Below are 24,800 nucleotides of genomic sequence, written 5' to 3'. Positions count from 1 at the left end.
ATTAAAATAGCCTTGCAAATAACTGGTCTTTTCAGGCAATTTTAAGGAGAGGTACAAGGAAGGTTGATTTCACTTGTTTTTTTACTATGCCTGCTTTCCTCATACAAGGAGAAAGTCAGGCTCTTCATTTCTCTTATTTTTTCAGTTTTTGGATGGCAGCTAAGTGATACGGTGGCCAGAGCATTGGGGTTAAAGTGAGGAAGACCTGATTTCAAATCTGGCCTCGAGCAATTAACTTCTGTCTGCCTCAGTTTCCTCAAGCATAAACTAGGGATCATAAGAGCACCTACCTCACAGGGTTGTTGTGAGGATCAAAATAGATCATATTTGTAAAGCACTTAGCATAGTACCTGGCACACAGTAGGTAATACTATATAAATACTAGTTATTATCATTACATAATAAGTGATTAATAAATGTGTTTCCTTGGTTAAAGGTTCACGTTTATTTTGTAGCACGATTGGAAGAAAATCACTGGGGCTAAGAGTCAGACTTTTACCACCTTGAGGCTGAAGACAGCTAGGTGGTACAATGGCCTCAGTTCAGGAAGAGCTAGCTTCACATCTGGCCTCAGCTACTAGCTGTGTGACCCTACATAAGTCATTTACTTCTCTTTGCTTCAGTTTCCTCCATGGTAAAATGAAGATCATAATAGCACCAGCCTCCCAGGGTGGTTGTGAGGATCAAATGAACTGACATTTATAAAGCACCTGGCATGCAGTGGGTGCTATATAAATGCTCGTTCCCTCCCTTTGGGGTCAGCAATAATTTCATTTTTTATCTTTTGTTGGCACAATGCCTTGTATGCAGTGGCTGCCTAATTGATGCTTGTTGAGTTGAATTGAAGCATACTTTATTAATATTGAACATTATTATTAAATCTTGGTCCACTACACCTATTCCTTATACTTACCTGTTACATTCTGGGAAATCAGTGTTTAAGAAAATAGAAGCAGAGATTCAGGGCTGGCTAATGTGAAAATATGTTTAAAATGAATGTATATGTACAGCCTATATCAGATTGCACTCCATCTTAGGGAGGAGGGGGAGGGAAGGGAAGGAGAGAAAATTTAGAACTTAAAATCTAATGGAAATGAAGGTTGAAAACTAAAACCAAATAAATTAATTAAAAAAAAAGATTCAGGGCTGGAAAGGACCTTAAAAGTCATCTAGTCTAACCCCCTTTATGTTACAGCTAAGGAAACAGAGGTGACTTGCCTAAAGTCGCAAAGCTCATAAATAAAAGATCTGGAATTTGGACCCTAAACTCAAAATTCATCATTTTTCTACTGAACCACAAGAACCACACACACACACACACACACACACTCTTACACTTACACACCTATTTTTGGTGGTCAGGAAAATAATGGAGCTGGAGGAAAACAGTATACTAGAATGGGAGTCAGGAGACCTAGATATAAGTCTGACCTCTGCCACTTATTGGCTCAAAACCTTTAGCAAAGCAATTAGCCCTCCTGAACCTCATTTTCCCACGTTTGTAAAGTGTTTGGAAAGGAGGGGAAGAGTTCAACTAGAGTGAATTGAATCAAACTAGATTCAACATTTATTAATTTTTTTTAAATTTTAAAACATTTTAAATTTTAATTAATTTTTAAATAATATATTATTTTCTAAATTACATGTAAAAACAATTTTTGACATTCTTTTATTGTTGTTTTAAGTTTTGAGTTCCAAATTCTTTCCCTCCCTCCCTCCCTCCTGGAGATGGTAAGCAATCTGATATAGGTTATATATGTGCAATCAGATAAAACATTTCCATATTAATCATTTTGTGCTAGAAAACTAAAAAAAAGAAAGATTATTAATCTCTTGGTTATTGATCTCTATCAAAATGATGAGGAAATGAAGACAAAAAATCGTAGTCTCTAACCTGTAGGAGAGAGCTTACTTTCTATCGAGAGTGAGAAAATAAAAGACACAATTAAATGTAATTAGAGGAGAGAAAGAGAAAGGATGCTAACAACTAGGATGGCTTTCCTCCTGAAAAGAAGGAGCCATAACTCAGATAGGACAACTGGGACTCTGTCCCACGGTACCAAAATTCAGAAGGTGCTGATAGAACTTGTTCTCCTTTTAGCCTGTAGAAACAACTGAGTTTAACACCTGGAGAATAAGAATAATCCATTAAATTAGGCGGCTACCAGACGGTACCCTTCTTTTCTTCCCAACACAATAACTATACTCTGCTTCCTCCCCTGCTCCCAGTCAACCTCCCATGGTGGCCTCGAAGCAGTACTTCAGGGTTTCTGCCCACCGGATAGGTAGCCTACTCCCTGAGACTCTCTATGTCTCCCCCGTACGCACATACACCCTAGTACGTGTATGTGTGAGTGCACGCATACCTGCCCACTGCTTTATGCACAGTGGTCTAAGGTCTTTCTACTGCCACCAACTTGTCCCCATTATGTTTTATTGTATCTTCGCCCCAGATACTATAATCTCGGGTCAGGACTCTTTATCGCTAATAGATGACATAGTCCTCATGTCCCTGACGTTGTTCAGTCACTTTTCAAACACAGACACACACAAATCTGCTTCTAGCACTTTGATAGCCTCAAAGAGAACATTCCTGATTTAGGGATGTTTTGTTTAGGGTTTTTTTTTCCTTTTCTTCTTCTAAAAACCAAAGCTGATTGAATATTCTATTGATAATTATCCAAAGTGGAGGCTGTAATTATTTCATTCAAGGGTGGCTTTTTATTAAGGTACTTACGTATTGCCAACATGCCACTTATACAAAAAACAAGAGGCATAACAAAACTCTAATACTCACAAACAATGTTTTCCCCCTCATCTGAAGTCCTGTATAAAAGCCTTGGTACACAAGACAAAACTATGAAAAGGCAGCCATGATTAAGTAAACTACTGCACTACACCCCTCTCTCTCACTCTCTTAACATCTGAAAGTCCATTAAAATCTGAAAGCACCAATTAAGAGCTGTTTATTCCTGTTTACATTTGGACTCCAGGGAATAATTGGCTTCTGCGGAATAAGAGCCCGGTGAGGGTCCCTCTAATTGCCTAAATGCACCCTTGATATTTCTTGATTGGTGACTCTTTCAGTCCTACCTGCCCACCTCCGTTGAGTTTGTTGGTAAGCTTCACTTTGCTGAAGGAGATGGGGGCTTTCATCCAGTGGGCACCAAAGTTGGGAGAATCTGGGTGGATATAGACGCAGCTGTGGTTGGAGGCCTCTGGTTTGCCGGCTGGCACCCATTCGCCATTGACGTATTTCCACCGGTGACTGTCAGTCGGGGTGAAGTCTAACAGGAAGGAGTACATGGCATTGGGATCCAGCCCAGTTACACTGATCTTCAAGACAGGAAACATGCGTCTTCAAGAGAACAGAGAAGCATAAGATGTTAGAGAAAGAAGGAACTTAATAGATTCATAGATCATAGATTTAGAGCTGGAAGGAACGTTGGAGGAAATCTAGTCCAGTGGTATCAAACTCAAATAGAAATAGGGACCACGAAACCCTACGTAAGGATCCCTGCAACCCCATGTTTACTTAGTTTTAAAATAATATTATCTTTGTTTTGTTGCATTTTTACGTTTTTCGTTAACTTTTTCCCAATTACGTTTTAATCTGGCTCTGGCCACAGTTGGGAAAACTATGCTAAATGCATTCGTGTACCTATTCCCCACATCCTGCTCAGCAGTTGTCATTTTCATTTTTTGTAATCTTAGCCAAGCTGATGGGTGTGAGGTGGTACCTCAGAGTTGTTTTAATCTGTACTTCCTCTAATCATCAGTGATTTAGAGCATTTTTTCATATAGCTATCGATTGTCCTGATCAGATCTCTGACCTAACTCAACCCACTCATTTTAAAGATGGGGAAATGGAAAGGTTGGGAACTTGCTCATAGTCACACCACTAACCAAGGGCAAAGCTGGGACTAGAACCCAGAGCTGTGATTTCTTAAACCATGCTCATTCCCACATCATACTGCCTTAAGTCAGAAGTTCTAGCAACATGATATACTCTGGTATCATGTCTTTGGGGAGGGTCTACACATTTTTTTTTGTTTTTAAAACCGTGGAATCAAGCTAAAAAATATATTTCTTTTAAACTGCTAATGGTGTTTTTTCAATGAAAAAATGAGCTTCTTGTTCTGTTATTTTACTTGCTGGTCTATTAAAATTTTAATAATATTTTAAGATATAAAAATAAGTCATTTATACTATTTGTTTTTAAGGTAACTAGGTGGTATAGCAGATAGAATGAGAGCCTGGAATCAGAAAGACCAGAGCTCAAATCTGACCTCAGACACTTTGTAGCTTTGTAACTCACTCTGGGAAAATCACATAACCCTCTTTGTCTCAGTTTCCTCATCTGTAAAATGAGCTAGAAAAGGAAATGGCAAACCACTCCAAGAGAGTCGGACACAACTCAACAACCACCAACACCAACAACTTATTTTGCATTTAGAAAATAACAAGAAGATGTAACATTACAAACTAAGAACTGAATTCAGGAAATATAAAAGGCATATTGGCTATAAGCTGAGAAAGCAAATACAGCAGCAAAGAAAGTGAATTTGACCCAAAAAATGAACAATATCAGGTCAAATAAAAAATCTTGCAAAAAAAGTAATTTCCCTAAATAACATGAGAATGATGGGCTCACAGAATAACTATAACAACATAAACAAAGAGGAGGAAAGTAAGAAAGAAAAGAGAAATATAGCATGTAAAGTAACTTCTTATGCAGCTCTAACAAATAGTATACATAAAGTCACGATGCACTTGACCAATTTTCTCTTTTTTTTTTTAGACTCAACTTGTGATTTTTCTCATTGCAGAAAACTTCCAGTGTGCAAATTCCTTCCACTAATGCAGAATGGCAATTTGTCTGAAACTTGGACAGCTGCCTAGGGCAAGGAGAAGTTGTCACTTGCCTGGTGTCACACAGCCAAATGCAAATGGCCCCAGTCTTCATGACTTTAAGGCCAAACCTTCTGCCTAGCTACCACTCTTGGCTACATTTACTGGCCATAATAGTAATTATGCATAGCATTCACTAGGTGCCAGGCACTATGCTTAGTGTTTTACAATCATCATTTCATTTGATCTTCACAACAACCCTGCAGGGAAGGTGCTATTATTATCCCCACTTTACAGAAGAGGAGACTGAGGCAGACAGGGGTTAAGTGACTTGGCCAGGTCACATATCTAGGAAGCATCTGAGACCAGATTTGATATCAAGCCTTTCTGACACCAGACCCAGTGTTCTATGCACTATGGCACCACCTAGCTGCCCCTTAAGGATGAAATCATTTAGATCTGATACTTAGCTATATGCAGTAGTTTGAAATTTACGTGGGGAAAAAAATGGAGCTTTTTAAATGCTAGAGAAGTTTCTCTTGTTGTCTTTTGAATCCTTTGCAATAGCAGAGTGCCCAAGAGATAAATATCTAAGTCCTCAGATATTACATGGTCTAAATCAGTCCTGAGGAGGTGCCAAAAATGTTGCCAAGTGTCATTGAAAAAATGCCATGAAGTGAGTCTTGATCACAAAAAAGCTTACCAAGATGGAAAAGAGGGGTAGGGAGCATATACTTTGGATCGTAGGTTGGGAAAACCCTTAGATGTCCTCTGACTAAACCTCTCAGTTTTTTACAGATGAGGAAATTTGAGTCCTAGACAGGTAAAGTAACTTGTCCAAGGAAGTAATTGATGGAGTTGGAATTCAGACCCAGATCTTTCATGCCAAATTCAGTATTCCTTCTCCTGCCTCTAGATTTTCACCCAGTGAGGAGATACTAGGGTATGGGGCCTACTGGCATAGCTATGGATTTTAGTACTTGTATCCTAAAAGGACTATCCTACTCATTTTGATAACTTCTCACCCATATTGCACGCATGATGCTTGGCATGTTTGTTGAAAGGAACTAAATTGGTCTTACGTCCCTTACTATAGGTCACTGGGCCTGAAGTCAGGAAAACTCAACTTTCTGAGTTCAAATCCAGCCTCAGACATTTACTAGCTGTGTGACCCTGGGCAAGTCACTTAACTCCAATTGCCTCAGTTTCCTCATCTGTAAAATGAGCTGGAAAAGGAAATGGTAAGCCACTCTAGTATCTTTGCCCCCAAAAGGGGTCAAGAAGAGTCAGATATGAATGAAAAACAACTTCACCTTCACCCTCAGTGACTAGTACTCAGTGTTCATTAAACTGAATTGCAGTGCCAATTGTGGAAGCCTACTCTACTGAAATGTACATAAGACCATACTTAAGAGTGAGTCCCCAACAGCACTGGCAACATCCACAGAGATGACTCTCAATCTTTGACTCACTATCCGAAGTTCCTTGAGGTGGACTTTGTCAAATTTCTGTTCTCTCTCTTAGAATCAAAGTGATTGGGTATTCAATTGGAAAGGACCTAAGAGGCTGAATATTCCAAATTCCCATCCAGCATATTACTCACTGGCATGTTCTAGGCATGAAGGAACAGGAAAGGAACAAATATGAACGGTGGAGTGCCCTGAGTGAGAAGCAGCAAGAAAAACACTTTGGACTTTTTATAAAATATGTGAAGGGAAGTATTGTACAATGAGGCTAGAAAGAGACATTGGAGCCAGACTGTGAGAGAAGCTTTCAGAGGAAGAGAATGGAATGCCACCAGTAATGCCCGGAGTGACCTTCCAGGAAGCAACCTGGCATAGACGAATGAGTCTTGGAGGGTAGGACCAATGTGAAGGAGCAATCTGCATCTTCTCCCCTTGTTAAAGTTTCACCCAGAGTAGTTCAGTAGGTTACAATATATATATATATATATATATACACACACACACATATCTGGATGCAAAAATATTCCAGTGGGAAGGTATCAACTCTTTATGGTTCAGACTTGAGTCCTTTTTAATAGTAAATAAGATTTTTCCTTGCTTTGAGTTTTATGAACCTGAGTGCTTGTAAGGGGAGTTTTTGACTACACATAGACGAGGGGCAGACACTGACATCCCCCTGGGCAGGGAAATAAGCCAGAGAAATTAGAGATCCCCAAAGTGTACTCATGTCAGAAAGGAGCCTCTGACACAAGGGTCGGTTATATTTGTTTAAAGCTAAAGGCTTATTAGAGCCGATGACTTCACGTTCTTGTCACAATTTTCTAAATTGTTATAATGCCACCTCACAATTATATAGTGGTCCAAACTGAGACAAGTAAAAGCTGGTCTATGGTGTATGATATTGTGGAAATAGAGAGGAACAGCCTAAGCCATTTGGATCACTGTATACATACCCAATGGAGGAAGAGGAGAAGTCCCAGAGAAGGATCTCATTTAGAAACCTGAGATCTATATTGAACTTGAAAGAGAAATCCAACATTAGTAATCTATAGGGAAGGTTTAACATAAGAACCTGAAAGTTTCCTCTCCTATTCCCACTTCTCATTATGATTATAAAAACAACTTTGTGTTTAGAAAATTTTTCTCTGTGAAGACACAAATGAATCAACAGGGATGCACTCAGGTGAGCAGGACTGACCTCACACATATGCAGAACGGGCAGCACTTGGAGGAGACCCAGGAAAGACATATCTACCTCAAGATGATGCCTCCAGAGTTAAGCAGGGTTATCACTGTTACTATTTCCTTCAAAGAATCTTGAATAACGTTCACGGATACAAGGGAGACACCTTTCTGGAGGAGACTTTTTTAGGCAGCATTTTGCCTTACCAAATCAAATACTTTTTTTTAAATGTTCAACAAATAATAAGGACAGTAAGGACATTGTATGCTCCAAATCTTTCTATCGATTGTGTAATGGTAAAGATGTGATCTACTGGAAAATACCATTTTCAAAATCATGCCTGTTCCCTTAGCAAAGATACCCTACCTGAGTTTATAGAATATTCTCACAAGAGATATATATAGATGGGAAAGCAAGCAAATAAGTCGATGAAATGGACTTGATTGCCTTAATTCAACACTAATGAGGCCCAAGATCTTTTCCCACACCTTTTCAATCTATCCCTCCTTCAGATATGTCCTTCAACGTCCTCACAACTAATTATTCCAGAAAAGAAAAGACTAAGGAGGAACATAATCACTATCTTTAAGTAGTTGAATGACTATCCAGTGAAAGATGGTTTTGACTTACTCTATTTAGCTCTAGAGCAGAAGTGTCAAACTCATGGCCAGCAGGCCACTTCCTGAATGTGGCCCACACCAGATTAAAATATAATCGGGAAAGGTTTAACAAAATAAAGAAAAATGCAACATAGGTAAGGTTGCGGTCAATACTAAGTCAACATGCAGCCCATAGAGGGTCCATTTGTATTTGAGTTTGACCCTACTCATCTAGAGGACGAAATTAGGATGACTGGACAGAAAATGAAGACAGATTTTTGCTCAATATAAAGAGGAATTTTCCAACAAATGGAGTTGTCCAACAGAGAGGTGGGTTGCCACTGTAGGTAGTGGGCCCCACATTGTTGTGGTTGTTGGTTTTGTTGTTGTTCACCTTTCGCTCTTGGAGAGTACCAGCGACATCAGGAAGGTGATGTCTTGACTTGCAAGTGAACTGGATTTAAATGAGGCTGTGCAAAGTTATCAGCTGTCTCTCCTCCAGAGACATAAATCAAGATGACTGCTGATGGCCCTATACCCCATGTGTGGTAAAGACTAAATGATCATTTTTTCAGGAATGTTATAGAAGGGATTCTTACATTGGATAGGAGTCTGAACTATATGATATAGCAAGAGAGATGTATAGACATGTTTGTATATTCTTTTAAAATTTTGTTTTATTTCCAGTATGATAATATTTTATTTTCCCCAATTACATGTAGAAATAATTTTACATTCTTTTTTAAAAAACTTTGAGTTCCAATTTATTCCCTCCCTCCCTTCTCCCCTCACTGAGAAGGCAAGCAATTTGATATAGTTTATACATGCACAGTCATGCAAAACATATTTCCATATTAGTCATGTTGTGAAAGAAAACACAGAGGAAAAAACAAGAAAAATAAAGAAAGTTTTAAAAAAGGATTCTTCCATCTGCATTCAGACTCCATCAGTTCTTTCTCTGGAGATGGACAACATTTTTCATCACAAGTCCTTCAGAAATGTCTCAGATCATCGTACTGCTGAGAATGGCTAAGTCATTCATAGCTGATCATCTTACGATATTGCTGTTACTGCGCACAATTGAACTATGTGATTTCTAAGGTCCCTCCCAAACTCTAAGATTCTATCACCATATTGCTCAATGTGGATCCTTGTCGCCAAAGAAGAAGACAACACAGATCCTACCCTCGCAGAGACAATAGCCTAGTAGGGGAGAATACGCAGCATCTTATGCTCCCCCCAACTCCTGTGTGGAGATGAGAAGTCCACAGGTGTGGAACAATATATATAATGTCAGATTTTGTTCAATATATCAAATTATTTTGCTAAATATTTTTCACATTTTTTTCTTTCCCAAAGTCTTTGTTATAAGGGATGGATCTCTAGGCAGAAGAAGGCGAAAGGCACAGGGTAAATAAAGGCAAAGTAAAAAATTTAAAATACCAATAAAAAAATCCATTTTTAAAAGACATGCTATATACATACACATGTACATATATACATGTGTGTATGTGTAGAGAGAGCATGGAGTAAGGGGATGACTTCTAGATGAAGTCAGAAGTCAATTCAAGGCAAACTTTTTTTAAGCATCTACTTTGTACCAGGGACTGTAGAGCACACTCTGATATTTATTAAAATGGGTAACTTTTTAAGTCCCAATCTCTGTGAGCCTCAGTTTCCTCACCTGTAAAATGGTAAGTCCAATAAGGAGTCCACTGGCACAAATGGCAGCCCATCCACACCTTCTCATCCTGTGAAATCCTTGTCTCTGTCCCTTCATTAGTCCTCTAAAGAGGATGCGCCCAATATGCTGGAAATTTTGCTCTGAATCTCCGGCTATTTCACTATTACCAGTGGCCCACTCTTGCAGCATGACCAGGCCACCTCTTTTTCCTAATCACGCTCCTTCTCCTTCACAAGTCTTAGTTGGCAACACACTACAGTCTACACATGCTCACCACGTATCTTTCCGTGACCTTTTTAGCCTCCTGCAAATAGGACTGCTATAAAATCCTAATGTTCCATGATAGCTTCACTGGGAGAATACTGAGGTTTTAGGGGTCACCTTTAACAACACTGAAGAAGCTAGGATCAGGGAAAGTCCTGTATAGCTTCCAAAATTCAGTTGAGTTAGCTCTCAATTCTGCTTCAAGGAATAATTCAATGGGAAGCCCATTCAGTTGTATGTGATAATTAGAACAATGACCATACTTTATTTGCCTCTTTTATCCTGAGTGACATATCAGACCAATCTCTTTTTGAAAGGCTATGGATATAGAACTTGATTCAATCATCAGAAAAATATCTACAATGATAATGAGGAAATGTGTATATATATATATATATATATATGTATGTATAAATACACATTAAATTATATAAACATACATATGTAATAAATATACATATATAAAAATGTATACGAACATATATAAAATTACCTATAATGATAATGGGAATTTTATTCATGTATATGCATGCATACATCATATATACATATATACACATCATGTGTGTATGTATGTGTGTAGAGAGAGGGAGAAGGAGGGAGGGAGGGAGGGAGAGAGGAAGGGGAGGAGGCAGGAAAGAGAGAAAATAGATGGCACAGTGGATAGAGCACTGGGCTTGAAATCAGGAAGACTCAATTTCCTGAGTTCAAATCTGGCCTCAGATACTTACTAGCTATATGACCCTGGGCAAGTCACCTAACCCTGTTTGCCTCAGTTTCCTCATCTGTAAAATGAGCTGGAGAAGGAAATGGTAAACCACTCCAGTATCTTTGCCAAGAAAATCCCAAATGGGGTCACAAAGAGTTGGACACAACTGAAATAACCAACATATACATATATGTGTATATATCCATATGTATACACATATATTTATATATGTATTTTTTTTTACTTACTGGACTTGTGAGTTCATGGGTGTAGAGAGCTCCCAGTCAGGAACTTCCCTTACCAAAACAGTTTAGCACCATTTTTGCAACTTATACTTAGTTTCATGTCATACATGTTTTTTAAAATCTTTAAATTGTGAAGTACTATATAAATTAAAACCACAATCATGAATAACTAATGGATAGTATTCATAATAACACCCAGTATTTGTATAATTATTCCATGAACAAGGCATTCCATCTCTTGGCTCTGGGCATTTTCTCTGGTTGTCGCATGCCTGGAATGCCCTCCTTCCTCATCTCTGCCTCCTGGCTTCCCTGGCTTCCTTTAAGTCCCAAATAAAATCCCATCTTCTACAAGGGGCCTTTCCCAAACCTCTTTTAATTCTAGCACTTTCTCTCTCTTAATTATTTCCTATTAATCCCTCATATAGCTTCTTTGTACATACTCATTTATTTGTTATCTCCCCCATAGATCATGAGCTCCTCGAGGTCAGAGACTGTCTTTTGATTCTTTTTGCATCCCCAATGATTAGCACACTGCACTTAAATGTTTATTGGCTGGCAGATATAATACTTTAAGATTTGCAAAGTGCTTTACAAATATCTTTTTTTATCTTTAAATAAACCCTGGGAGTTAGGTGCTCTTATTATCCCCATTTCACAGTTGAGGAAACAGAGGTTAAGTGACTTGCTTAGGGTCACACATCTAGTAAGCATGTGAGGGTGGATTTGAATTCACATCATCCTGACTCTATGTCTAGAGCTCCACCCACTGCATCACCTAGCTACAGTAGATTGTGAAAGTGTGGTAAAGATGCATGGTGCTACAGTAATTCTGATTACTCCATGGGCAGGTGGCAGGATCAGAGAATAATTCAGAAAAAAATCTGGAATTGCCCACATACTTTATTAAATCTCCATAACTGTGGCTGAAGGCTTTATAAGCATTAAAAAGTTAAATCTAACTTCCCCTTTGGACACAGAACCTCATAATCATCATTAATAATTATAATAGCCAATATTCATAGTCACAAATATTATCTCATTTGTTCCTCATAGAAATCCTATGAGATATATACTATTTATTATTCCCCATTGTACAGATGAAGAAACTGAGGCTGAGGTTAAGAAGTTAAGAGACTTGCCCAGAGTTACACACCTAATAAGTGTCTGCTTCAAGATTTGAATTCAGGACTTCCTGACTATGCCAACTCCCCTGATGCATTCTAGGGTCGTTCCTCCTTCACTTCTCCCAAATGTCACCTCCATCCTGTTATATCTCTGTTTTTTTTTTACTATGATTTGCATAACCTTTCACAAATAGTCCAAGCTCCATTGGGAGGGAAGAGGTAAGGGAGGGGTTTATCCTGTGTTGTCCTCGTAACTGTCTTCGTACACCTGAACATCAGTGATCCAGTCCATCCTCTGAATATCTTGGCCTGGTCTTCTCCTCTGGTTCTGCATTCCTGGGGTCTTTTTGTTTCCTCCTACTCATGTCTGGTGAATGCCAGGTACCTAGGACCCCATTACTTCCATCCATGCTGTATCCTTGAAATAACATGCTTCTAATATTGCATTCTTAAACTAAGGCTATGCATTTCTAAAGATAAAGTTAACGAGCTAATTGCAAATATCATCGAATAGTATTTTTACATCATTCCCTTGGACCTAAGCCAGCCCTTGTCTGGGCTTCATCAGTACTAGCTTTTAACAAGTTCAGAGGAGGGACAGATCATTTCTGACTAAGAGACCCAGAAAAGGCTTCATAGAGAAGCTATCATTTGAACAAGATCTTGTAGATTGATTAAGAATGATATAGGGGGAAGGTTGGTGGTGCAGTGGATGGAATAACAGCTTTAGAGTCAGGAGGACCTGAGTTCAAATCCTGCCTCAGACATTTACTAGCTGTGTGACCCTGGACAAGTCACTTAACCCTGATTGCCTCAACAAACCAAAAAAAAAAAAAGAAGAAGAATGATATAGGTGTGAAATCGGAGGAATAGAGGATGGGAGTGTGTACAACTCTTTTTCCAAATGGACAGGAAGTTTCTTGAAAGAAAAGACTTCTGAAATGACTTCTCTTGTAAGAAATACTTAATAAATGCTTGTTGACTTGTAAATAGTTGATAACGGCATATATAGAGAGCTATAAGGGATCTCAGAGAGATCTGAGGGGAAATCAGATTGCATCTAATCCAACCCAGCTGAAGAGACTGAGGCCCAGGGAGCTTAAGTTACTTGCCCAAGGTCACACAGGTAATAAGTAATAGAGATGGATTTTAAATCCAGGTCTTTCGAACCTAGTCAACATTATTTGCACTATACCCCACTGCCTCCCAGAGACTTTAACATGCAATTTTTGTGACCAGGGGAACACAAGTCACACCCAGGCAAGTAGTATGAAGTATGCTACAAATCATATGTTTAAACTGGGACAACATGATGCTTCTATATGGGAGACCCTTGGGGAAGCATGTTCAGATTAGGCCAGCATGGAAGCCACTGGGAGAAGAAGCAGGTCATTTAATATCTTCCTGTTTTAGATAATTCTTCATGATAATTAGGTCCTAAACTCTCCTACTTCTATGTTGCTGAAGGATTTCAAGAGCTGTCAGAACCCTCAAAATTTGGCACCCTGGGCAAAGCCTCCCTCACTCCATCCTAGTTACATTTTTTTCCTAGAACTCCCCCAATCCCTAATATGGTACTGCTGAACACTGTTCTAGCTGCTCAGTAAAGACTGAATGAATGGACAAAGATGAAATATAGCAAATTGAAAGGTGCTAGGGATACATCATCTCTGAGCTTCAAACCACCCTAATTAAATGAGAAAAGGAAAGATTAAGTAACTCTTCACATAACAGAACTTGAACTCTTCTACATGTATTCTTTTTCTTCTTACCCAGAGCACTCAGATTGATGCCTGAGAAAGGCAACCTGTGAGAAATAGAAATTTCATCTAAAATCTGTCCCAAGATCAGAGCTATCGAAAAGCCTCCCTTCCTCCCATTAATCTCATCCACCCAGTTGTAGCAGAAGGGTAGGAGGACAAGTGTACCTCCTCAATGGTAGAAGAAAAAGAGAATATTTTCAAAATCAAATCAAAAGGCATTTTCTTCCTTGGTGGACTCATTGTCAACACTATCCTAAAATTCTTCATGAAATCCAGAGGCTCACAGCAGCAGGGGAAAAATAGGGCAAACCTCATTGTTTCTAATTCACACAAAGAGAACACAAATTGGGAATAAAATCCTATATTCAAATTCTCTCCAGGCACCAGTGTGTTTTATGGCCAAGGAACTCACATGGCCCAGGTCTACAACGAACTACCTTTTTATTATAAACTTAATAGCCACTAATATTAACAAAATAATCAAATAACTATACAAAATAAGGAGCAAAGCAGTATATAAAATCCTTTACCTTTAACAAGATAGATCCAAATAAGTTAAAAAACAAGTTTTTCTTTAAAAAAAAAAAGCTTTTGTTATATTTCCCCTTCTAGATCTATCTTAAGTTTTCCTGCAGATATCTTGTCAGTACATAGCTGTTTATCTGTTGTCTCCCCCATTAGATTGTAAGTTTCTCAAGGGCAGGGACCATTTTTGTCTTTCTTTGTATCCCCAATATTTAGCACAATGCCTGGTACACAATGGCAGAAGAGCCAGCACCTCGATCATCTCAGTTTCTTCCCAGAGTCCTTCTCCGAAGGGACCTGAAGAGAGTCTAGAACAGCATGACTTCTCTCTCAAAGCTGGAAGCCAGAGGACTAATATCTTTCTTCTCTCACACTTTCACCAATTCTATCCCTCATTCAGGCACAGAGCACTGAGTGATCAGTAGATGAATACCAATGAGGAGAGTTCCATGCATGAGAGTCACTTTAAGCCAAGGGTTACATAAGTAGATAGATAGATAGATAGATAGATAGATAGATAGATAGATAGATAGATAGATAGATAGCTAGATAGCTAGATAGATAGATAGATAGATAGATAGATAGATAGATAGATAGATAGATAGACAGACAGACAGACAGACAGACAGATAGATAGATAGATAGATAGACAGGAATATACACATATAAATATACACATATATTCATGCATATGTACATATTCAAGTATGTGCCTATACAGAGTTGTCATAAGTATATACATTATTATATTTATACACATATATAATACACACATCTTTTTTAATTGTACTTCGATCACACTGTATAGTCTTCTATTTCCTTCTATGTGCCATATTTCTACAACACTATCAGGTTACCTTCCATTTAATATACCATATTTTATTCTTCCTGTCTCCAAATGTTGGATAATGAGCTACTTTAGTCCCAACTTATACACAGGACCTCTAAAGAATACTGGGGTTTAGTATTTGCAAAGGTTGTAGGCTTTTCTGTGCTGGCCTGGTGCCTTTAAGGGACCAACTCTCAGGCTTAGTATGAAACGGAGCTCCCAAAATGTTTGAGGTTACTGAACTTCACCTTCCCTGGCATCATTTCTGAGAATTCATCTCAATACGCTGGCTAACCTCCAACTCAAGTACTAAAATCCTACGCTGCTTCCTCAATGAGGTTTGTACCTTGAAGAGGATGATGCCTGGCCTACACTTGTGGTAGGTTGGTTGGGAAGGTGCCAAAACCCTTGACACTCTCTTTACTGGCAGACACATGAAGAGCAGTAAAGCTTCCCTGAGGGTCCAATGAAGGAAGATCAGGGAAGATGGCAATTTTACCAGATGCTAACAGAGTCAAGTGTTTGAAATGTACATCTATTATTATTATTCAATATTGTGCTAGAAATGCTAGCTATAGCAATAAGATAAGAAAAAGATACTGAAGAAATAAGCATAGACAATAAGGAAACAAAACTATCACTCTTTTGCAGATGATATGATGATTTACTTAGAGAACCTTAGAGAATCAGCTAAGAAGGTAATTGAAACAACTTCAGCAACATTTGAGGATATAAAATAAACTCATACAAGTAGTCAAAATTTCTGCATGTTACTAACAAAACCCAGCAAGAAGAGATAGAAGCAGAAATTCTATTTAAAATAACTACAGATAATATAAAATATTTGGGTGTCTAACTGCCAAGACACACATAGGAACTATGTGGACACAATTACAAAATATTCTTCATACAAGTGCAGATCTAAATAATTGAAGAAATATTCTTTATTAATGGATACTATTCATTACTAATGGGTGACCCAAAACAATATAAAAAATGACAATACTACCTAAATTAATTTATTTATTGAGTCCCATACCAAACAAAATTACAAAAGAATTACTTTATACAGCTAGAAAAAATAATAACAAAATTTATCTGGAAGAACAAAAGGTCAAGAATATCAAGAGAATCAATTAAAAAAATGGGAAGGAAGAAGGCTCAGTAGTACCAGACCTCAAACTATATACTACAAAGCTGTAATTACCAAAACAATTTGGGATTGGGTAAGAAACAGAGAGGTTGATCAGTGGAACAGATTAGGTACACATTGTACAGAAGCAATGAACACAGTAACATAGTGTTTGATAAACCCAAAGATCCCAGCTATTGGTATAAGAACTCACTATTTGTCAAAAACTGTTGGGAAAATGCAAAGTAGAAACCAGACATACAGCATCTCGCACCATATACCAAGATAAGCTTTAAAATGGTTACATTATTAAGGCATAAAGAGTAAAAAAAAAAAAAGACATAAAGAGTAACTAGTGGAGTCTGGGAGAAATTGCACATCAAATCTATGGATAGGGGAAGAGCTCATGACCAAACAATAGAGAGGTTCACAGTAGGTAAAATGGATAATTTTGATTACATAAAATTAAAAAGTTTTTGCACAAACAAAACTAATACAGATACAATTAGAAGAAAAGCAAGAAATAGGAAAATATCCTTGCAATAAGTTATTTGGTTTTTTTTTCTAATAAAGGTCTCATTCCTAAAACATATAGAGAACTGAGTCAAATTTATAAGACTACGAGCCATTCCCCAATTGATCAAAAATTGGTCAAAGGATATGAATAGGCAATTTTCAGAGGAGGAAATCAGAACAATCAATAGCTATATGAAAAAAATGCTCTAAATCACTAATGATTAGAGGAAATGCAAATTAAAACAACTCTGGGGTGCCACCTCACACCCATCAGATTGGCTAAGACTACAAAAAATTAAAATGACAAATGCTGAGCAGGATGTGAGAAATAGGCACACCAATACATTGTCGGTGGAACCAAGGGCAACAATTTAGAACTATGCCCCAAAAGTTATTAAACTTTAAATACCACTTGACCCAACAATATCACTACTAAGTCTACAACCCGAAGAGATTAAAGACAGAAAGGGCCCATATGTACAAAAATATTTATAGAGTGTTTTTATTCATTACTATGAGATGGGTTTAATGAGAAGCATTTATAAAGTACCTACTATGTGAGAAGAAACTAGAAAACTATAGAAAGGAGGCCTTGGTATCAGGAAGATCTAGGTTCAAGACAAGTCTCTGAGTGGCTGTGTTGCTCTAGGCAAATCATTTAAACCCTCAGTTCCCATGGTGGGGGCAAGGGGGGTGGGGGGAAGAAGACAATAAGCATTTCTAGTGCCTACTATGTATCAGGCACTGTGCAAAGTGCTTTTTACAAATATTTTCATTTGATCCTCACAACAGCCCTGCAAGGTAGGTGCTATTCTTATCTTCACTTTGCTATTGAGGAAACCAGGGCTGAGAAAAGTTAAGTGAATTGTACAAGGTCACACAACTAATATAGCATATGGTAGCAAAGATTTGGAAACTGAGATGTCCATCAACTGGAGAATGACTGAACAAGTTATAGTATATGAGTATGATCGAATACTCTGAAAAGCTGTGCTCTAAAAAATGATGAAGGGGATGGTTTTCGAAAAAACTAGAAGACTTGTATTAGCTGAGGCAAAATGAAATAAGCAGAATCAGGAGAACAATGTAAAGGCAATATTGTAAAAATAAACAACTTTGGGAGAATTGGTAACTCTGATTAACATGATGATCAACCACAATTCCAAAAAACTCGTGATGAAACTTGCCATCCACCTTCAGAAAGAGAACTAATGGACTCAGAGTACAGATGGAAGCATATTTTCTTCTATTTCTTTTTTTCTTGCTTTTCTTAAAAAAAAAAGACTAGTGTAGAAATTTGTTTCACATCTATATACATGTTGGTAATGGATTTCATTTTTCTTGCCTTCTCAGGAAGTGGGGGATAGGGGAAGGAAAGAATTTGAAATAGAAAATGAAATAAAATTGAAATAAAAAAGAATATTGATAGTGAAGAGCACTGGACTTCGAATTCAAAAAAGATTTGGGCTGGAGTATTATTTCTTACTCCACGTAACCTTAGGTTAAGTAACAACCTAAGACCACTAGGTGGCAAAGTAGAGAAAGTGCTGGGCTGGAACTGGAAAGACTGAGCTCAAATCCATCCTCAGACATTTATTGTCTATTACCTGAGAAAATCACTTGGCCTCTGTCTGTATCCTCATCTGTAAAATAGAGATGATCATAATAGCAACTACCTCACAAGGTCATAGTGAGAATCAAATGAGATAATATTTGTAAAGTGCTTTGCAAACTTTAAAGAGCTATATAAATACTTGTTATCCTACCTTCTATTCTTGCAGTTCCATTTATGAATTTTCTCTGGAGCCAATCAAACTGCACCACACTTAAAGGAAAAGCCACAATATTCTTTTTTTCAAACTGTCCATGAGAACTGGGAGACTTACTCTCTCTCCAACAGGTCACAGCTCCCTCTCACAGAGTAGAAGTTTAATAAATGTTTTTTGAATTGGATCGAATTCAATTAACAATTTGCCTTGGGCAGCCCATGGAATGGTGGAACCCTGTTATAAAATGTCTAATTTTCAGTAAAAGCAATATTGTGACAATGATCAATTGTGAAAGACTTAGCTACTATGATCAAGCAGTGAGGTGGCACACTGGATAGAATACTGGGCCTGGAGTCAGGAAGATGAGTTCAAATCTGGCCTCAGACACTTACTAACTGTGTGACCCTGGGCAAGTCACTGTTTGCTTCATCTGTAAAATGGGCTGGAGAAGGAACTGGCAAACCATTCCAGTATCTTAACCAAGAACACCGCAGATGGGGTCACAGAGAGTTGGACACAAGACAGTGACCCAAGATAATTCCAAAGGACCCATGATGAATAATGTTATTCACCCCCAGAGCCAACTGACAAACTCCAAGTGCAGGTTGAAAACGATTTTTTTTTCACTTTCTTTATGTTTCTTGTTTTTTTATTTTATTGGCAACATGGCTAAAATGGAAATATATTTTGCATGACTTCATATGTGTTACTGATATATTGCTTATCAATGGGTGGGGGAGGAGTGGAAAGAAATTTGGAACTCAAAATTTTCCAAAAATAAAGATTAAAAATAAACATTAAAATAAAGAGGCTAATTTAGATCTTAAAATATTTGTCCCAACCTTTTGTTGGGCCATTTGAACCCTTTTATGTACCTTTATGCCGAGAAATCAGGTATTTCAAAGGATATAGCATTCCCTTTAACCAGAATCATTTCTATTCTATTTGTTTCCCTTTCTCACTTGCTTGAAGGACTACATCTGCAATTCAGAAGAACCACTCTAAATCCTACATGTAAGAAAATATGTGCAACATAGCTTTATTCATCTTTACATAATACTTCAAGGTTGACAAGCCCCTTCATTCCAACAACATCTAGAAGGAAGGAGGGAGTACAAATATGACTTCATCCATTTGACAGGTGAGGAAAATGGCACTTGGTAAGGTGAGTGACTTGCTTAGGGCCACAAACTAAAACCAGGACTCTGGCCCAGCTCCTCCATCTCTGAAACCAGTGCTCTTCCCTCTATACCAAGGAGCTGTTTTCTTTCATTTGCCAAGCAGTTTATATTCCTCATAGAAAAAAGAATCATCATTGTGGTTAAAGAGACTGCCTCCAAGCCAGGAAGACTTGGGTTCAAGTGCTGCTTCTGAAATACACGCCGGGCTAGTCATTTAACTTCCCAGTACTCTAAGCAACTCTCCAAGACTACAAATTTAGAGAAGGTGCCAGTCTGCATGGGAAGGTTATGTTTGCCCGCTTGGGAATTACCTAAACTAATTCAATTACAGGCCCAGTCCCTATCCCTATTCCATTCCTTACATCTTGTAGTGTAAAACTGAAATTATCACATTTTAGCAAGTGAGAAAACACATATGAAAGAGTAAAGTAAATTGCCAAGGAATTCAAATCTGGGATTAGAAACCGATAGCCCAGGAACAGCAAAGTTTGACTCTTTCAGTCTCTGAGTCAAATTGACCCTTATAACAAAACTACTTTTTTTCACTATGGAATCAAACTGTGCCCATTCATGACTCAAAAAGGTCATCTGTAAGAAAATAGTAATGACAACAATAAGTAGCCTTTACATAGCATTTCAAGGCTTTGGAAGCATTTTATAAATATTGACTCGTTTGATCCTCACAGCAGCCCTGCATGGGAGGTCCTATCATTTCCCCCATTTTACACATGAGGAAACTGAGACAGAGATTAAGTGACTTGCCCAGAGTTACCCAGCCAGTATCTAAGGCCATATCTGAACTCTGGTCTTCCTGAGCACAGGTCCGGCACTCTATCCACTGAGCCACCTAGGTGCCTGAAGTTGATTCTTTTCCCCTTTCCTCGGGAGTCAGGAAGACTCTAAATTCAAATTCAACTTCAAACACTTATGAACTGTATAATCCTGGGCAAGTCACTTAACTGCCTTTAGCCTCAGTTTCCTCATCCAAAAATTGGGGATAATAATAGCACCTACCTCCCAGGCTTATTATGGGGATTAAAAGTGACTTGCAAACCTGAAGGGTGGCTAGGTGATACAATGAATAAAGCGCTGGGCAGGGAAGCAGGAAGATTTGTCTTCCTGAGTTGAAATCCGGCCTCAGATACTTCCTAGCTGGGTGACCCCGGGCAAGTCACTTCACCCTGTTTGCCTCAGTTTCCTCATCTGTAAAATGAGCTAGAGAAGGAAATGGCAAAACGCTCCAGTATCTTTGCCAAGAAAAACACAAATGAGGTCACGAAGAGGCAAACATGACCGAGACAACTCGACAACAACAAACCTCGAAGTGCTATATAAATGCTAGCTATGTGTAAGGAACCATATAAATCGTCATTGATAGAAAAGGCCACAGGAACCCATCTAATCCAGGTCCTGGCTACCAAAACCCTGACCTGAAAGGAAAGAGAGAGAGAGAGAGAGTGAGAGAGAGAGAGAGAGAGAGAGAGAGAGAGAGAGAGAGAGAGAGATACAGAGACAGAGACACAGAGACAGAGAGAGAGACAGAGAGTGATAGGAGGGAGAAAAAAAGATCAGAGGCCACAAGAAAACAGACCGGCCAGAGACCTGCTGACATATAGACCAATAGAAAAGGTTATGCCAGTACAGAATTTAACATCTAAATTATTTTAAGTAGTTTATGAAATGTCTTTATTCATTCTCTACTGAAACGTATGAACTAACACTTCTTTCTCTCTGTGAGACCCAGGCAGTGTAGGTGCCCCAGAAATATTCAGAATTAAAAGACTAGGATTTGAAATCTTGGATCGCCTGTGGAACTTTGGTCATCATTCAAATGTCTCTGAGTCTCAGTTTCCTCGTATGTAAAACTAGACTGATAAATAAGGATAAAAAATATTTGTAAAGCATTTTGCGAACCTTAAAGCGCTACATAAACGCTAGTTGCCATCATCGTCATAATCATCATTATTTGAATGACAACCTCACAGGGATGGTGTGAAGGTCAAAAGATAATATTCGTAATTTTTATCACACTCTATATATAATACCTGGGGGAGGGGAAGGGCAGGGGTCTACACCATTAGAATAAGAACCTCCCAGGTTAAAAAAGAGACTTCCATTTCTTTCCAATAAGGGAAAACAAAAAGTTACATTTATTAATCTTACTTGATCCTCATAACCTTGTATTTTACAGATCAGGAAACTGAGGCTTGAAAAATATCAAGAGATTTACCCAGAAACACACAGCTAGTAAATGTCTGAGGCAGCGAACACAGTGTATGAACACAGATCAACAAAGAGGCAAAGAGCCTATTAAAATCAATGCAAATGTTTAAAATAATCCCATAGTTATGTGAGAGAAGAAGGTCAGGAAAGTTTCTAACCATGTACAGAGAGCAAAAATACAACATGAAACACCTGACTGTTGTTCCTTCTGCCCTGATTACATTATCCCCAATGGCAAAGGTGGCTCATTCCTTTCCCTTAGGAAATACCTTCATGTCATATATAATATTTGAGTTCCAAAATTCCACTAGGGCACAAGAAACCATTTTCTTCCATGTGTACATATACACAAGTACCTACATAAATAAACATACATACATACATACATACATACATACATATACATATGATATAAAGCAAAAGCCAAAAATGTAGGTGTCTCACTCAAGGAAAAGCAGCCTATCGGGTATTTAGTTATTTTTCATTTTATTTTTAATTTTTCTCTGTTAGCCAACACTACCTCTCTGTCTCTCTGTCTCTCTTTGTCTCTCTGCCTCTGTCTCTTTTTGTCTCTGTCTCTCTCTGTCTCTCTGTCTCTCTCTCTGTCTCTCTCTCTCTGTCTCTCTCAAGTTCTGACCACAGATCCAGATGCTTCCTAATGTCTGAGGCTCTTCAGTCCATAGGTACACCCATGGGTCATCAGCTAAAATAATGGATGTCAATTTTGCTATTTGAACAAGCTAGTTATTTCCCTTCATAATGTTTTCATCTCCAGGGGGTGAAAGCTTCTTATTCTCACTTGAAATCCCCTATAAGGACCGGTCTTTCTTGGACCCCCCCCAATAAAGATCATTTCCAATTTTGTTACCTTTTTAGAATTTGGCCAAATGTTACAAGAACCATGCCCTCTCGAAGACCACACACCCTCCAAAGTAACTCCAATGAACACTTACCTCAAACACACAGGAGAAGTAGATATAGGGGTAACTCCTCTTATTCTTTGCTTTCCATTCTTAGGAAGTCAGAAAATTCTAACAAGCTCTCCTTGCTCAGACAATAACATTTCAGATTCAAAACCAAGTTGACTTCCAACTTACGCCAAGTCAACTCTCTCAACCAGAGAACATTACTGGCTGCTGAGAATGTATTGTAAATGAATAGTTGTTGGGTTTTTTCCTAAGATTCCCAGCAATTTGCCCAGGGCTGTGAATAATATTCTTTCAAACATAAACGATCCTGTCCAATTTCCCCAAACCTACCCAACCCAGCTCAAACAGGTGACTACTCAGACTACTGTCTTCTCCCAGGTTTCTATAATGCTTCCTGAGAAATTAATTATGTTAGCCTGGGGCTGGAGGGGGGGACGCAAGGGTGAAGGGGGACACTTTGATACAGTTCTCATGACCGTGTTTAATCAGCTCACACGCTGTTTCTATTTGAAAGGCTGCATGCATCCTGTTCAATATTCAAGGTATATTTTAATTCCCAGCTCAGCCGGGACAAGGCAGAGGATCAACTCACCTGCCATTCTTGGTCACGATCATTTCATTAGTGACTTCCTTGAATCTCTGCCAAAGGGCTGCATCCTCCAGGATTATCTGAAGCTGCTTTTCTGTGGGGTCCCCTTTCTCCCTCCCTGCCTGGAGCTCACTTTCCACCACATTGAGCAGGCGGGAAACTGTGCAGTCACTGGCATCCTTACAACCCTGGTCGCTCATGGTGGCTTTGCTCTTCACCAACTTCTTTGGGCTGCCTAACACCTCCACTCCTTGCTCACCTTCCCCTGCTAATCAAGCCCAAGCTGAAGCAGCTGGTCAGGTTGTGCCCCTTGCTCTTGTCTTGATCTCCTTGTCTGATGCCCCTCAAAGTCCGCAGAATACACCACTAGCATGTTAAGGGTTCGGGGTTTTTTTAACTCTCTTAATTACTCATTGGATCAGGTGGGAGAGAGCCTGACGTTCCCATTGGCTGCCACAGATAGAGTAGACATTTAAGAAGAGTACTCCATTCAAATTATCAGGCTTTTATCTTCTTGTACCTGAAGAGGGCTAATCGGTATGTTTGAGGACCATTTTTCCATTAATGAAAATTGTTCCCGGCCCAGATTGAAACAATATAGGAAAATTATGTTTGTGTAAGCCTACTGGCATGTGGCACCTATGTGCAACAAAGTTTAAAGAAGTCAGGCCTTTGGAGGAATTGATGCCAAAATAATCCTCCTAAAGCATAGAATTGATGGTGTCACTCTCCTCCTTAAAAATCTTCAATTACTCCCTATTGCTCCTAAGATAAAAATACCAGCTCCTCACTGTCTGATGCCAGCCTGCCTTTCCAGATTTATTTTACATTAGTCTTTCATGTGCCAGATAAACTGGCATCCTTGCAATCCCCCATACTTCACATTCCATCTCCTACCTTCGTGCCTCATATATTTCTACCATGTATGTCTGCAGACCCTCCCACCCTCGGCATGTTCATTTCTTAGCTTTTTTCCAGGCTCAGGGCAGTTGCCACCTCCTACCGCAAGTCTTTCCTGATCTCTATAGTTATTGCTGCTTTCTCCTTCCTAAAACTATCTCTTTATACCTATCTCCTTACATGTACTACTTCCCCCAAGTAGAATGTAAACTCTTTGAAGGCAAGGACCATTTAAATTTTGTCTTTGCATCCTCAGCACCTAACACAATTCCTTGCACATGGTGAGCGCTTAATAAATATTTCTCGAATTTAATTG

The 24,800-nt window shown here is 38.7% G+C and overlaps 1 protein-coding gene across 1 annotated transcript in view; it reads right to left on the bottom strand.

The window, feature by feature from the left end:
• TBX19 (T-box transcription factor 19) overlaps positions 1-23,784 on the bottom strand; it is a 36,890-nt gene extending 13,106 nt beyond the window's left edge. The window contains exons 1-2 of the mRNA XM_036755486.1: positions 23,588-23,784; positions 3,094-3,358 (exon numbers count right to left, since the gene is read on the bottom strand). Coding sequence (XP_036611381.1) covers positions 3,094-3,358; positions 23,588-23,784 — 462 coding nt within the window. The remainder of the gene's footprint in view (positions 1-3,093; positions 3,359-23,587) is intronic.
• Positions 23,785-24,800: the final 1,016 nt, after the last annotated feature.

This window comes from Trichosurus vulpecula, chromosome 4, assembly GCF_011100635.1.
Source record: "Trichosurus vulpecula isolate mTriVul1 chromosome 4, mTriVul1.pri, whole genome shotgun sequence".
Lineage (NCBI taxonomy): Eukaryota > Metazoa > Chordata > Mammalia > Diprotodontia > Phalangeridae > Trichosurus > Trichosurus vulpecula.
The sequence above is the reverse complement of the archived record's forward strand: the minus strand, read 5'-3'. Positions and strand labels throughout refer to the sequence as shown.